General features: G+C 44.4%; 1 protein-coding gene across 1 annotated transcript in view; it reads right to left on the reverse strand.

Moving 5' to 3' along the window:
- The window catches only part of LOC115112514 (SH3 and multiple ankyrin repeat domains protein 2-like), a 155,069-nt gene that overhangs the window by 61,296 nt on the left and 78,288 nt on the right, over nt 1-15,485 (reverse strand). Inside the window, 2 exon segments of the mRNA XM_065011797.1 lie at nt 2,755-2,879; nt 5,307-5,389. Of these exon segments, the coding sequence (XP_064867869.1) occupies nt 2,755-2,879; nt 5,307-5,389 (208 nt within the window).

A 15,485-nucleotide genomic window follows, 5' to 3' on the forward strand; every position in this document is an offset into this window, starting at 1 on the left:
CTCCCGCAGTGTTCCAGGCCCTGGTCAACAATGTGCTCCGTGACATGTTGAATGGATTTGTGTTTGCCTACCTCAACGACATCCTTGTTTTCTCCCGTCCTGCTCAAGAACACGTCCTCCATGTCCGACAAGTCCTTTCAGCGCCTCCTAGAGAACCAGTTGTGAAAGCTGAGGAGTGTGAAATTCACTGCTCCGCTATCTTCTTTCTGGGACATGTCATCGCTGAAGGGAGTGTTCAGATGGATCCTGAAAATGTGAGAGTGGGGATGGATTGGACCGAATGTTTGTCCATGATTCGGCCTGAGCATGGGCTCATTCCCCCAAGCTCACCTGCCATCCCGGCTCCTGTCGAACCCTGGCCTTCCTCTGACAACGCTTCTGGTGGCCCACTATGGCTTCTGACGTCTCAGCCTTCGTCACCACTTGCATGCTGTTTGCTCAGATTAAGACTCTGCAGCAGGCTCCGGCTGGCCTCCTTCAGCACACTACCTGTTCCTCATCGCCCCTGGTCCCATATATCCCTGGATTTTGTCACTGGGCTTCCTCCGTGATGGCAACACCACTATCCTGACAGTAGTGGATAGTTTCTCTAAAGTCGCCCATTTCATCTCTCTCCCCAAGTTACCTTCCGCCAAGGAGACGGCCCAGCTCATGGTGCAGCACGTCTTCCGAATCCATGGACTCCTTGTTGACATTGGCTCTGATCTTGGTCCTCAATTCTCATCCAGATTCTGGAAGGAGTTCTGCACCCTCATTCGGTCGTCGGCCAGCCTGTCCTCCGGGTTTCATCCCCAGTCCAACGACCAGACGGAGCGGGCCAATCAAAACCATGAGACTGCGCTTAGGTGCCTCATCTCAACCAACCCCACCACCTGGAGCCGGCAACTTGTGTGGGTGGAGTACATCCGGAACACTTTTCCCTTCCCGGCCACTGGGCTTTTGCCCTTCGATTGTTCCATGGGATATCATCCCCCGCTCTTCCCAGAGAAAGAAGAAGAGGTTAACATACCCTAGGCCCAAATGTTCGTCCGCCACTGTCGGCGTACCTGGAAGAGAGCTCGGCCTGCTCTTCTCAAGGCCACCTCTAGGTATCATCGACAAGCGGACTACCACCGGACTCCGGCTCCCAACTATCATCTCGGACAGAGGGTATGGCTGTCTACGCGGGACCTGCCCCTCCAGGGTGGAGTCCCGTAAACTTTGCTCCCGTTTTATTGGTCCTTTCCCCATCTCTAAAGTCCTTAGTCCCACTGCTGTTCATCTTCTGTTGCCCCATTCCCTTCGTATACATCCCACTTTTCATGTGTCCAGGATTAAGCCTTGTCTCACTGTCCTTTTGTCTCCTGTTTCCAGGCCCACCCCACCTCCCGTCTCATCGACGGCCATCCGGCGTACACGGTGAGACGCCTCCTGAGGGTTCAACCTCGGGGCAAGGGTTTCCAGTACCTGGTTGACTGGGAAGGTTATGGCCCGTAGGAGAAGTGCTGGGTCCCTGCTTAGGACATCCTGGACCTGGCCCTCATCGCCGACTTTCACCGCTGGCACCCTGGTCGACCAGGTATAAAAAATAGTTATTGGATTTAGGTTAAAAAAAATGAAATGCCCTAACATTGACTTTTTGCAAATCTAATCAGTTTTCCACGTTGTCACAACATCCTCACGTTGATTTTTTTTAAATGATGTGGAAATAACGTTGATTCAACCAGTTTTTGCCCAGTGGGTGGTCTGTGATTTAAGATGCTGTAATAGAGAGATGAGAGGAAAGAGTGTGTGTAACAGCTCATGAGAGAGGAGTGAGGGAGAGAGAGGAGAGAAAGCCAGAGATGGAGGCCGAGAGCGAGGGAGAGTTGCAGATAGATGCAGTTCTCTCTCATCATTTGCTGCTCCATTTGGCAAGAGCCAACCACAGCACTGCACTGGTTACAGTTGCACTGTTTGCACTCGTTACACACACATACAGTATTGCACGCAAGCCCAACAGGGATTCACAACCATGTTCATAACAATTCTCAAACAGCACCATCATAACCACTATCCCACAAAAACAGAACACGAAAAGTACACACAAAACAGTTCTTCAGGTCTCCGGATTGTTATTGTGTGATACTAGCCTAAGCTGGCTATCACTACCTGGATGTAGCTCTTCCCACTACATCCTTGGCTGTGACCCACCTAATGCCTTACACCACAAAAAAACAAACCAATCCTACTGGACATAATCACATCTTCATCTGCCACCAGACATGGAACTACCCTTGACTTAGTGGTGGATCCTGACCCAGAGTTTGGGACTCACTGGTCTGATCCAAAAGCACTCCAAAACTCAAAGAATTGAGCAGAGACAGGACAAGTGGTGATACCTGGTATCAAAAAGATGCAAAGTTGGGCTTGTTGTAATTAATCCTAAAGAAACAACATTTAATCATACATTTTTTATTGCATAATTATCATACCATCGTGTGCTTTCTAAGTAAATGCCAGGTAAATAGCGGTCTGTAAAATAAAGAGGGACCTAAGATCAAGTGCCAACAGATATCACCAATCAGCTCTCACTCATCCCAAAATGGATCTCTACAACTAATCTCATTGCTTCTAGCAGCAGGAAGAAAGAACTCTGTTTGGGAAAGGAAGTGAAGAGTAGTATGACACACACACACACACACACACACACAAACACACACAAAATGCACCCACTCTCACATAAAAGTGCATACATTAACACACCTGCACGCACGTACACACACACACACTTACCTCGATGAGGAAGTCCCCGGTCCTTAGCCCCGCCTGCCAGGCCACTCCTCCCTCGTCCACCGACTCCAGGTATTGGAGGGCTGGGAAGGCAGGGGTGGGAGTAAACTCCTCGATGGGCGTGTCCGCTATGGGAGAGAAAGTGAGAGAGAGAAGGTTAGTGGGTCACCTTATCCGGGACACCACTCCCTTCCTCAACCCTGAGCCTATGGAGATCTAGCCCCATTCCAGATCCACACACACACACACACACACACACAATCAGCTTTATTTACATTACATTTTTAGGGTGGATGGGGAGAATGAAATAACAGGGTTTAGCATTGGCTTTGTGGTCGGCGGACAAACATACAAACAAACAAAACAAACATCTGAGTATTCACCAGAGACAAGCAGAGAGAATCCATTCATCACCAATAAACCCACAAAGGTCATTGCCAATTCAATAAGGTGGAAGGCTGCAGACACTGTGCTGTCATCAACACAGCCAGATTAGATTACTGCTGTCCTAATGTCTATGCATGGCAGTGTGTGTGTGTGTGTGTGTGTGTGTGTGTGTGTGTGTCTAGACACAAGGTTTGCTCTGGTGGTAGGGGCCAGTAAGATCTCTTTCTCCCATCTCCTATACTCCTGTCTATCTTCTCTCCCCGTCTCCCTATCATCACCCTTTTCCCCTGTCACCCTCTCTCTCTTTCCCCTCTCCCAACTCTTCTCCTCTCCTCTCTTCCACTGACCAGTGATATTCACATGATGTCCTCGTGGCAGCCAGAAACCAATGGTGACAAGTGACATTTCTGATCAATCTCCCTCTTGCTGTAAGAGAGATGCTAGGCACTGTGTGCGTGGGAGCGTGTTTGCGCAAGCATTCATTTGTGATTTTATGTGAGAGTGGGTGCGTTGTGTGTCTGTGTTTTTGTGCGATTTTGTGTGTTTCCGTTGTGTGTGTTTGTGAGCATCAGAGTGCGTGTGTGTGTGTGTGAAGTGCACAGTGCCAGAGGATAAAGAAGGCTGGCTCAGTTCCCTTGGGTGATGGCATTGTCAGAACAACTGTAGTACATTCGGCTTGTTGTTTTTAATGCTAAATGACTCTCCTCTCTCTCTTCCTCTCGCTGTCACTTTCTTCCTCCATGTCTCTAAAAAAGAAAATGTACCTCTCGACAGTGCAGACCAATGAGAGTATGCCACCTCGCAGCATTTGACAGTGTGGATTATGACATGGCTGTAATCGTCATAGAAACCAAAACAGCCGCTCAGCGGGCTATTTTTAGACAGCATCACATGAGGGGTGGAATATCAAATTATGTGTGGACAATCGCACTAATGTCCTGACAACATGTCCTAAACGCAGGCTGATATTGATGTGTGTGTGTGTGTGTGTGTGTGTGTGTGCATTTGCGAGTATGTGCATTTGCGAGTGTGTGCTCTAAATTAGAGGTCTTCACAGATCCACCTGTATCCGAACACCCGAGATCCAGAATTCTAAATAATGTCAAGGGTCTGGTAGGATCTGATATGATTGTCACGGGTCTCGGGTATGTGTCATTTTGACAGACTTGTCTGGAAGGACCCATATAGATCTGAATGTGACTGCTGCAGTAGAGAGAGAGAGAAATGTATCATTTATCCTTCTGCTCTTTGATTTTCACCGGAGTGGCGCATGAGGCAATTGTTGGCCAATCATAAGTCATCAACGAGGCAATAGGCTACAGTCATAGAGCCTCCATGTGGGCAATAAGTTATGAGATATTAATCAACGGAAGATGCAATTAAAGTGATAGAATTCAAAGTTAAAGGAGAAGAATAGGTTACAATTACCAAGAGCCAACAGGTAGGCTACGACTTTATATTCTGAATGGAGTTGTTGTTTGTAACTGTGTTTGTAACTACCCCCTCTTCCTTCCGCTTGAAATCAAATCACATTGTATTGGTCACATACTCGTTTAGCAGATGTTGTTGCGAGTGTAGCGAAATGCTTGTTAAAAAAAGCTCTGGTTAAAAAAGGAGTTTAAAATGGACTTTCTGCTGCCTCGGATCCGTCCGGGTCTGGAGCCGGCCAGATCTATAAGGAACGGGTTTAGTTGTCCTCGGGTCCGTTCGGAACAGGTCTCTATATTTAAAACATGTATTTATGGAGATGGGAAAGCCCCAGGTCCATTTCGGAACCGTCCAACTATTTGGATCCATGAAGGGCTCTGCTCTAGAGAGGTGGACAGAAGTGCTGTTAGTCTTTGTGTGTGTGTTTATGCGTGTGTGTTGTGCCTGGCTGGCTAGACATTGATATTGATGCTCAGACAGACAGACAGACAGACATTAGCCTATAGCCTACTGTTTACATTAAACAGTAGGCTATAGGTGATTGCCATACAGAGTGGAGGGGTTCCTGTGGTTACATCAGGTGGGCAAAACCATTTAAATCTCATTAACATTTTACCATATAGAGACATAGATCAAATACATAGGCTGTTATTATCTTGTTTAATGTGCAGTGCCTACATATACAGTGACCATGAGAAAGGGATAAGGAGAATGTGGGAGACACCAGGGTAGCCTCTTACCTTTGGCCCCTCGCAGCACGAAGCCGAAGCCTTCATTCTCCTTCTTGGTCAAGACCACCGTCTTCTCGTCGACCACGCAGTCGCTGTGGAGAAAATACCGCGCAAAGCGCCCGTTATTACAGCCCATCATCCGCATCATGGCCACAGCCGCCCGCCCCGAGTGCAGGTTCATCGCGGTAAACTATTCTGGGCAGCCCCCGATGGAGGGGCTCCTTGCCTCGGCCCCTTTTAGCTCAAATGAAGTGCGCGACAACGCTGGCAGTGGGAGTCCGGCGCCCGCATCTCCAGAAAAGCCGCCGCCGCTCCTCTCCTATCCTCTGCCGCCGAAAACCACTCGGAGGAGCGACAAGTGGAGGCCAGAGCTGGCGACTAAGTCGAAGCGTGACGTCAGATAGAAGCAGCATTACCGACTAAATAAATGATGATGAAAGCGTGGCTTGGCGCGGAGGAGGGGGAGAGAAACGGAACGGAACGGAGGGCAGGCAGTTAAAATAGTCCTAGGCGAGGAGTGCGCGCAACGGATGAGAGAAAAGAGAGAGGGACCAGCATGGCAGTGCGCGGGCACGACGACAGGAGGCAATGCGTGAGTGATTGACCCTTTCACTCGAGTCGAGAGGTGGGTGTCCTCTCACTCAGTGGCGTGGGGTGGCGGTGGATGACACAGAGTGTGCTTGCATGACATTTTTCTTTAATGTAATCCAAGGCGACAGATGCGCCCAAGCAAAGTGATGAGCGAAACAGACAGGTAGGGAAAGATATTCAGGTAATTATGTTTCTTTCATTTTGATTGCTGTGGTTTAAAATAACGGATGGGGCGTTGATATAGTTTGTATAACATGTATTTTTGTTGGATCAGCCTGACTCCAAATGAGATTGGGAACAAAGGTGATAACTCCAACCTGTGCACTCATACTCCAAAAACAGAATGCCACCACGTCAGTCACAGCCATATTCAATCAGGCTATTCAATTCTCAGACATCTCTTCACCTCTATAACTTCCAGAAAAAAACCATCTACCAGCAGCAATGACGTGGTCCAAGCAATACAGCCCCATCAACACCACAGTAGGGCAACCAGGCTACCAGCAGTACTGCTATATACCCTTTACCTGCCACATCTGCTGCTGGAACCGTTCAGTCTATCTATATACTATATATAAGGATAAAATGAGGGAGACTGTGAGATAAGTGTCTAGTGCCAAGTGAAAATTCAATAGGTGCCTTTCATTCCCCCCCAATCCCAGCTCTTATGGCAGATGTATTATTAAAAAATATTAATATATTTCACCTTTATTTAACCAGGTAAGCCAGTTGAGAACAATTTCTCATTTACAACTGCGACCTGGCCAAGATAAAGCAAAGCAGTGCGACAAAAACAACAACACAGAGTTACACATGGGATAAGCAAACGTTCAGTCAATAGCACAATAGAACAAATCTATATACAGTGTGTGCAAATGTAGTAAGATTAGGGAGGTAAGGCAATATATAGGCCATAGTGGCAAAATAATTACAATTTAGCATTAACACTGGAGTGATAGAAGTGCAGATGATGATGTGCAAGTAGAGATACTGGGGTGCAAAAGAGTAAAATAAATAACAATATGGGGATGAGGTAGTTGGGTGGGCTATTTACAGATGGGCTGGGTACAGGTGCAGTGATCGGTAAGCTGCTCTGACAGCTGATGCTTAAAGTTAGTGAGGGAGATATAAGTCTCCAGCTTCAGTGATTTTTGCAATTCGTTCCAGTCATTGGCAGCAGAGAACTGGAAGGAAAGGCGGCCAAAGGAGGAGTTGGCTTTGGGGATGACCTGTAAAATATACCTGCTGTAGCAGGTGCTACGGGTGGGTGTTGCTATGGTGACCAGTGAGCTGAGATAAGGTGGGGCTTTACCTAGCAAAGACTTATAGATGACCTAGAGCCAGTGGGTTTGGCGATGAATATGAAGTGAAGGCCAGCCAACGAGAGCATACAGGTCGCAGTGGTGGGTAGTATATGGGGCTTTGGTGATAAAACTGATGGCACTGTGATAGACCACATCTAATTTGCTAAGTAGAGTGTTGGAGGCTATCTTGTAAATGACATCGCCGAAGTCAAGGATCGGTAGGATAGTCAGTTTTACAAGGGTATGAGTGAAGGAGGCTTTGTTGCAAAATAAGAAGCTGATTCTAGATTTAATTTTGGATTGGCGAAGCTTAATGTGAGTCTGGGAGGAGAGTTTACAGTCTAACCAGACACCTAGGTGTTTGTAGTTGTCCACATATTCTAAGTCAGGCAAGTTGCTGAGGGGGGTGCAGAGCTGTTGACCGGGGTAGGGGTAGCCAGGTGGAAAGCATGGCCAGCCGTAGAGAAATGCTTGTTGAAATTCTCGATAATCGTAGATTTATCGGTGGTGACAGTGTTTCATAGCCTCATTGTAGTAGGCAGCTGGGAGGAGGCACTCTTATTCTCCATGGACTTCACAGTGTCCCAAAACTTTTTGGAATTTGTGCTACAGGATGCAAATTTCTGTTTGAAAAAGTTAGCATTTGCTTTCCTAACTGACTGTGTATATTGGTTCCTAACTTCCCTGAAAAGTTGCATATCGCGGGGGCTATTTGATGCTAATGCAGCACGACACAGGATGTTTTTGTGCTGTCAAGTGCAAGTAAAATCTGGAGTGAACCAAGGGCTATATCTGTTCTTAGTTCTACAAGATAAACGTTTAGCAAATTAGTATGCCACACTAGTCACACTGTCTATGTGCATATATATATACACATATATATACACATATATATACATATACATTTCACATTCTTAACTAAAGTGGTGATCCTAACTGACAGGGAATTTTTACTAGGATTAAATGTTAGGAATTTTAAATGTAAATGTATTAGTTTAAATGTATTTGGCTAAGGTGTACGTAAACGTCTGACTTCACAGTTGAAGTCAGACGTTTACATTTCTCCAAAAAGTACAGTTTTTGTCCCCATGTGCAGTTGCAAACCGTAGCCTGACTTTTTCATGGGGGTTTTGGAGGAGTGGCTTCTTCCTTGCTGAGCGGCCTTTCAGGTTACGTCGATACAGGACTCGTTTTACTGTGGATATAGATACTTTTGTACCTGTTTCCTCCAGCATCTTCCTTCACAAGGTCCTTTGCTGTTGTTCTGGGATTGATTTGCACTTTTCTCACCAAAGTACGTTAATCTCTAGGAGACAGAACATGTCTCCTTCCTGAGCAGTATGACAGCTGCGTGATCCCATGGTATTTATACTTGCGTGCTATTGAACGTGGTACCTTAAGGCATTTGGAAATTGCTCCCAAGGATGAACTAGACTTTTGGAGGTCTACGATTTATTTTTCTGAGGTTTTGGCTGATTTATTTAGAGTTCCCATGATGTCAAGCAAAGAGGCACTGATTTTGAAGGTAGGCCTTGAAATACATCCACAGGTACTTGATGTCAATTAGCCTATCGGAAGCTTCTAAAGCCATGACATCATTTTCTGGAATTTTCCAAGCTGTTTAAAGGCACAGTCAACTTAGTGTATGTAAACCTCCATTAAAATAACAGCAAATTGATCAGAAATACAGTGTCAACAATGTTAATGTTGTAAATGACTATTGTAGCTGGAAATGGCTGATGTTTAATGGAATATCTACATAGACCCATTATCAGCAACCATCACTCCTGTCTTCCAATGGCATGTTGTGTTAGCTAATCCAAGTTTATAATTTTAAAAGGGCTAATTGATTATTAAAAAAACTTTTGCAATTATGTTAGCACAGCTGAAAACTGTTGTTCTGATTAAAGAAGCAATAAAACTGGCCTTCTTTAGACTAGTTGAGTATCTGGAGAATCAGCATTTGTGGGTTCGATTACAGGCTCAAAATGGCCAGAAACAAAGGACTTTCTTCTGAAACTCGTCAGTCTATACTTGTTCTAAGAAATGAAGGCTATTCCATGCGAGAAATTGCCAAGAAACTGAAGATCTCGTACTACTCCCTTCACAGAACAGCACAAACTGGCTCTAACCAGAATAGAAAGAGGAGTGGGAGGCCCAGGTGCACAACTGAGCAAGAGGGCAGGTACATTCGAGTGTCTAGTCCTCAACTGGCAGCTTCATTAAATAGTACCCACAAAACACCAGCCTCAACGTCAACAGTGAAGAGGCGACTCCGAGATGCTGGCCTTCTAGGCAGAGTTCCTCTGTCCAGTGTCTGTGTTATTTTGCCAATCTTAATCTTTTCTTTTTATTGGCCAGTCTGAGATAGGGCTTTTTCTTTGCAACTCTGCCAAGAAGGCCAAGCATCCGAGTCACCTCTTCACTGTTGCCGTTGAGACTGGTGTTTCCAGACGTTTCCAGCTACAATAGTCATTTACAATATTAACAATGTCTACACTGTATTTCTGATCAATTCGATGTTATTTTAATGGCCAAAAACTGTGCTTTTCTTTCAAAAACAAGGACATTTCTAAGTGAACCCAAACTTTTGTAAATGTAAATATATATGCACGTAGACAGTGTTTATATAAGAGCTGGGATTTGGGGGGAATGAAAGGCACCTATTGAACTTTCAATTGGCAGTAAATCTCACAATCTCCCTAATTGTATCCTTCCTTCACACAATGGCCCCCTAGAAGCTCTGTGTGTGTGTGTGTGTGTGTGTGTGTGTGTGTGTGTGTGTGTGTGTGTACTCTACAATTGCAAATTTTAAAAAACTGTAAAATCCACCCAGACAGTGGATGAGATATGGGACACATTAAACAGGCATGGTGAGGGATGAGAGGAGCGATAGAGAGCTGCAACTGCCTTCCTAGCAACAGAGCAGCAAATGCAGAGTTTCCTTAGCAACGCAATCTGTTTTAAAAAAAGGACAACATTCTGGTTATATTATTATTATAGTAAAAACACAACTTTTTATTTAAATAAAGTTGATTCAAAACACCCAGTCACTTTAACTTGTCAGGATAATCAGCAATAAGATCACACATTAAAATAGCCCATGAGGTTATCGCCCATGAACTGTCACACATGGAGTCCAGTGGTCAATGACATTAATCGCACCGTTATCACCTGAAGCGTTGGCGCTTTGTTGATTTAACAACTTCCTATGGTTTGACAGAGGAGAGTTGGCATGTTATCGATTGAATCCTCTCTATCCAACCACCCGAGTGACAATAACAGATACAAGTGTCAAAACGTGTACAATGTGAGGCCAGAACCCAAGCCGGAAAAAGGTTTCTGTGGGATATCAACGCATGGTAGTCCTGGTGATGTGACCACTGCACTAATTCAAATGTCGAACCAAATGCCCGGTATTGATATGTAGGCTACGTATGCCTTTTTTAAGTAAATGTTTTTATTGATGTAGTTCTGTCCTAGAGCTGCTCTTGTCTATTAATGTTCTATATTAAGTAATGTTTCATGTTTTGTGTGGACCCCAGTAGGAATAGCTGCTGCTTTTGCAACAGCTAATGAGGATCCTAATAAAATACCAAAACACCTCAATTGTCCTTTCTTGTTACAGGCAGAGCCATTTACAGTTGAAGTCGGAAGTTTCCATACACTTAGGTTGGAGTCACTAAAACTCGTTTTTCAACCACTCCACAAATGTCTTGTCAACAAACTATAGTTTTGGCAAGTAGGTTAGGACAACGACTTTGTGCATGACACAAGTACATTTTCCAACAATTGTTTACATACAGATTATTTCACTTATAATTCGCTGTATCACAATATCAGTGGGTCAGAAGTTTACATACACTAAGTTGACTGTGCCTTTAAACAGCTTGTAACCTTCCAGAACATGATGTCATGGCTTTAGAAGCTTCTGATAGGTTAATTAACATAATTTGAGTCAATTGGAATAACCTGTGAATGTATTTCAAGGCCTTACCTTCAAACTCAGTGCATCTTTACTTGACATCATGGGAAAATCAAAATAAATCAGCCAAGTCTTCAGGAAAAAAATTGTAGAACTCCACAAGTCTAGTTCATCCTTGGGAGCAATTTCCAAGCACCTGAAGGTACCACGTTCATCTGTACAAACAATAATACGTAAGTATAAACACCATGGGACCACGCAGCCGTCATACCGCTCAGGAAGGAGAAGTGTTCTGTCTCCTAGAGATGAATGTACTTTGGTGCGAAAAGTGCAAATCAATCCCAGAACAATAGCAAATGCTGGAGGAAACAGGTACAAAAGTATCTATATCCACAGTAAAACGAGTCCTATATTGACATACAGTGGGGCAAAAAAGTATTTAGTCAGCCACCACTTGTGCAAGTTCTCCCACTTAAAAAGATGAGAGGCCTGTAATTTTCATCATAGGTACACTTCAACTATGACAGACAAAATGAGGAGAAATAAATCCAGAAATTCACATTGTAGGATTTTGAATGAATTTATTTGCAAATTATGGTGGAAAATAAGTATTTGGTCACCTACAAACAAGCAAGATTTCTGGCTCTCACAGACCTGTAACTTCTTCTTTAAGAGGCTCCTCTGTCCTCCACTCGTTACCTGTATTAATGGCACCTGTTTGAACTTGTTATCAGTATAAAAGACACCTGTCCACAACTTCAAACAGTTAATTAGAAGTATTTTTTAAGCCCTACTTCAACTTGGGATACAGATAATAGAAGCTTAGTAGTCAGGTTTGGATGCAATGACAGCTCATTGCTGAGTTATCTGTTATCATAGGCTATTCCGTGATGGCCTGTTGCCACTATCAGTTGTTCACCTTGACCTATGCAGTACATACACAGCTCCTGCATATTTACAGTGCATTCAGAAAATATTCAGACCCCTTGACTTTTTCCACATTTTCCTACATTACAGCCTTATTCTAAAATGTATTTTAAAAAAATCCCTTATCAATCTACACACAGTCCCGATAAATACAAAGGAAAAACAGTAATGTTTTTGTTTTTGCAATATATTAAAAATACAGAAATATAACATTACATTTTCATAAGTATTCAGACACTTTACTCTGTACTTTGTTGAAACACCTTTGGTAGTGATTATTGTGTTATTGACTGTACATTTGTTTATCCCATGTGTAACTCTGTGTTGTTTGTGTCGCACTGCTTTGCTTTATCTTGGCCAGGTCGTAGTTATAAATGCGAACTTGTTCGCAACTGGCCTACCTGGTTAAATAAAGGTGAAATAAAAAACATATTCTTTGGTCCTTTGGTATGACGGTACAAGCTTGGCACCTGTATTTGAGAAGTTTCTCTCATTCTTCTCTGCAGATCCTCTCAAGCTCTGTCAAGTTGGATGGGGAGCGTCGCTTCACAGCTATTTTCAAGTCTTTCCAGAGATGTTCCTTCGGATTACTCAGAGACATTCAGAGACTTGTCCCGAAGCCACTACTGCGTTATCTTGGCTGTGTGCTTAGGGTCGTTGTCCCGTTGGAAGGTGAACCTTCCCCCAGTGTAAGGTGCTGAGCGCTCTGGAGCAGGTTTTCATCAAGGATCTCTCTGTACTTTGCTCCGTTCATCTTTCTGTCGATTCGGACTAGTCTCCCAGTCCCTGCCACTGAACAACATCCCCACATCATGATGCTGCAACCACCATGCTTCACCGTAGGGATGGTGCCAGGTTTCCTCCAGATGTGATGCTTGGCATTTAGGCCAAAGAGTTCAATCTTGGTTTCATCCAAACAGAGAATCTTGTTTCTCATGGTCTGAGAGTCCTTTAGGTGCCTTTTGGCAAACTTCAAGCGGGCTGTCTGGCTGCCTTTTACTGAGGAGTGACATCCGTCTGGCCACTCCACCATAAAGGCCTGATTGGTAGATTGCTGGAGAGATGGTTGTTCTTTTGGAAGGTTCTCCCATCTCCACAGAAGAACTCTGGAGCTCTGTCAGAGTGACCATTGGGTTCTTGGTCACCTCCCTGACCAAGGACCTTCGCCCCCGAATGCTCAGTTTGGCCGGGCGACCAGCTCTAGGAAGAAACTTTGTGGTTCCAAACTTCTTCCATTTAAGACTGATGGAGGCCACTGTGTTCTTGGGGACCTTCAATGCTGCATAAATATTTTGGTACCCTTCCCCAGATCTGAGCCTCGACACAATCATGTCTCTGGTCTCTACGGACAATTCCTTTGACCTCATGGCTTGGTTTTTGCTCTGACATTCACTGTCAACTGTGGGACCTTACATAGACAGGTGTGTGCCTTTCCGAATCATGTCCAAACAATTGAATTTACCACAGGTGGACTCCAAACAAGTTGTAAAAACATCTCAAGGATGATCAATGGAAACAGGATGCACCTGAGCTCAATTTCAAGCCTCATAGCAAAGGGTCTGAATACTAATGTAAATAAGATATTTCAGTCTATTATTTTTCATAAATGTGCATACATTTCTAAAACCTGTTTCCCCTTGTAATTATGGGGTATTGTGTGTAGATTTTCATTTATTTAATCAAACTAAATGTGGAAAAAGTCAAAGGGTCTGACTATCTGGTCGAGTTAGGGACCATTCAAAAATTATTAGGGGGGAGGAGGGGTCCAACCCCCCTCCTCGAGTTGTCATGATTTCTTTTTACCTCCCTGCCCAACATAAAACATATTTTCACCTGTCCCTCACCTTATACTTGAAAAAACTTATATTACCCTCCAGTTTTGTTTAATTAACTTAACAATGATTAAGACAACAGTAACTGCCTTGGCAATAGTGTAGCAACCCTGTGTTTCTAAGCGCCGATATCGACTCTGCCACATAAGCTTGGTTTTGTGGCACAGTTGATGCCATGCTGGGCTATGGGATAGAAGGTTGAGGGTCCACCCACGACTTCGGCGGGCGAGCTCACTCTCCCTACTATTCTCATTACAATATGTTGTTAAAAGTGGTTAGAGAGGCTAATGAGAGAGAAATAATGGAGGTTACCAAAAATATTACAAGATTATTAAATTATGACAGGAGTGTTTGCTTCAGTTCCTCCCATTTAATAAGAGAGGAAGCACAAAACTGGCACCTGTCATCAGTCCTCACACATCTCTCTCAGTACCAGTCAGAAGTTGAATAATAGTGAAGACATCACAACTATCAAATAACACATATGGAATCATGTAGTAACCAAAAAGGGTTAAGCAAATCCAAATATATTTAGATAGATTCTTCAAAGTAGCCACCCTTTGCATTGATGACTGCTTTGCACACACTTGGCATTCTCTCAACCAGCTTCACCTGGAATGAATTTCTTTAAAAAACACACACACAATTTTTTATTTATTTTACCCCTTTTTCTCCCCAATTTCGTGGTATCCAATTGTTTTTAGTAGCTACTATCTTGTCTCATCGCTACAACTCCCGTACAGGCTCGGGAGAGACGAAGGTTGAAAGTCATGCGTCCTCCGATACACAACCCAACCAAGCCGCACTGCTAACACAGCACGCATCCAACCCGGAAGCACCAATGTGTCGGAGGAAACACTGTGCACCTGGCAACCTTGGTTAGCGTGCACTGTGCCCGGCCCGCCACAGGAGTCGCTGGTGCACGATGAGACAAGGATATCCCTACCGGCCAAGCCCTCCCTAACCCGGACGACGCTAGGCCAATTGTGCGTCGCCCCACGGACCTCCCAGTCGCGGCCGGTTGCGACAGAGCCTGGGCGCGAACCCAGGATCTCTGGTGGCACAGCTGGCGCTGCAGTACAGCGCCCTTAACCACTGCAAATGAATTTCAATTAACAGGTGGACCTTGTTAAAAGTACATTTGTGGAATGTCTTTCCTTCTTAATGCATTTGAGCCAATCAGTTGTGTTGTGACAAGGTAGGGTTGGTATACAGAAGATAGCCCTATTTGGTAATATACCACGTCCATAGTATGGCAAGAACAGCTCAAATAAGCAAAGAGACATAAACTGTTCAGAGGAGACTGCGTGCATCAGGACTTCATGGTCAAATTGCTGCAAAGAAACCACTACTAAAGGACACCAATAATAAGAAGAGACTTGCTTGGGCCAAGAAACACGAGCAATGGACCTTAGACCGGTGGAAATCTGTCCTTTGGTCTGATGAGTCTGAATTTTAGATTTTTGGTTCCAACCGCAGTGAATGTAAATAGGGGGGAAATGCACTATACCCTCCACTGTGTGTCCAATAAAAAACTACGGAACCCTCCCCAAAGCAAAGAAAACATCTGCACCCCTCCCTCTCCTATCTTGGTCCCCCACAGTAATTT

The sequence above is a fragment of the Oncorhynchus nerka genome, linkage group LG27, assembly GCF_034236695.1.
Source record: "Oncorhynchus nerka isolate Pitt River linkage group LG27, Oner_Uvic_2.0, whole genome shotgun sequence".
Lineage (NCBI taxonomy): Eukaryota > Metazoa > Chordata > Actinopteri > Salmoniformes > Salmonidae > Oncorhynchus > Oncorhynchus nerka.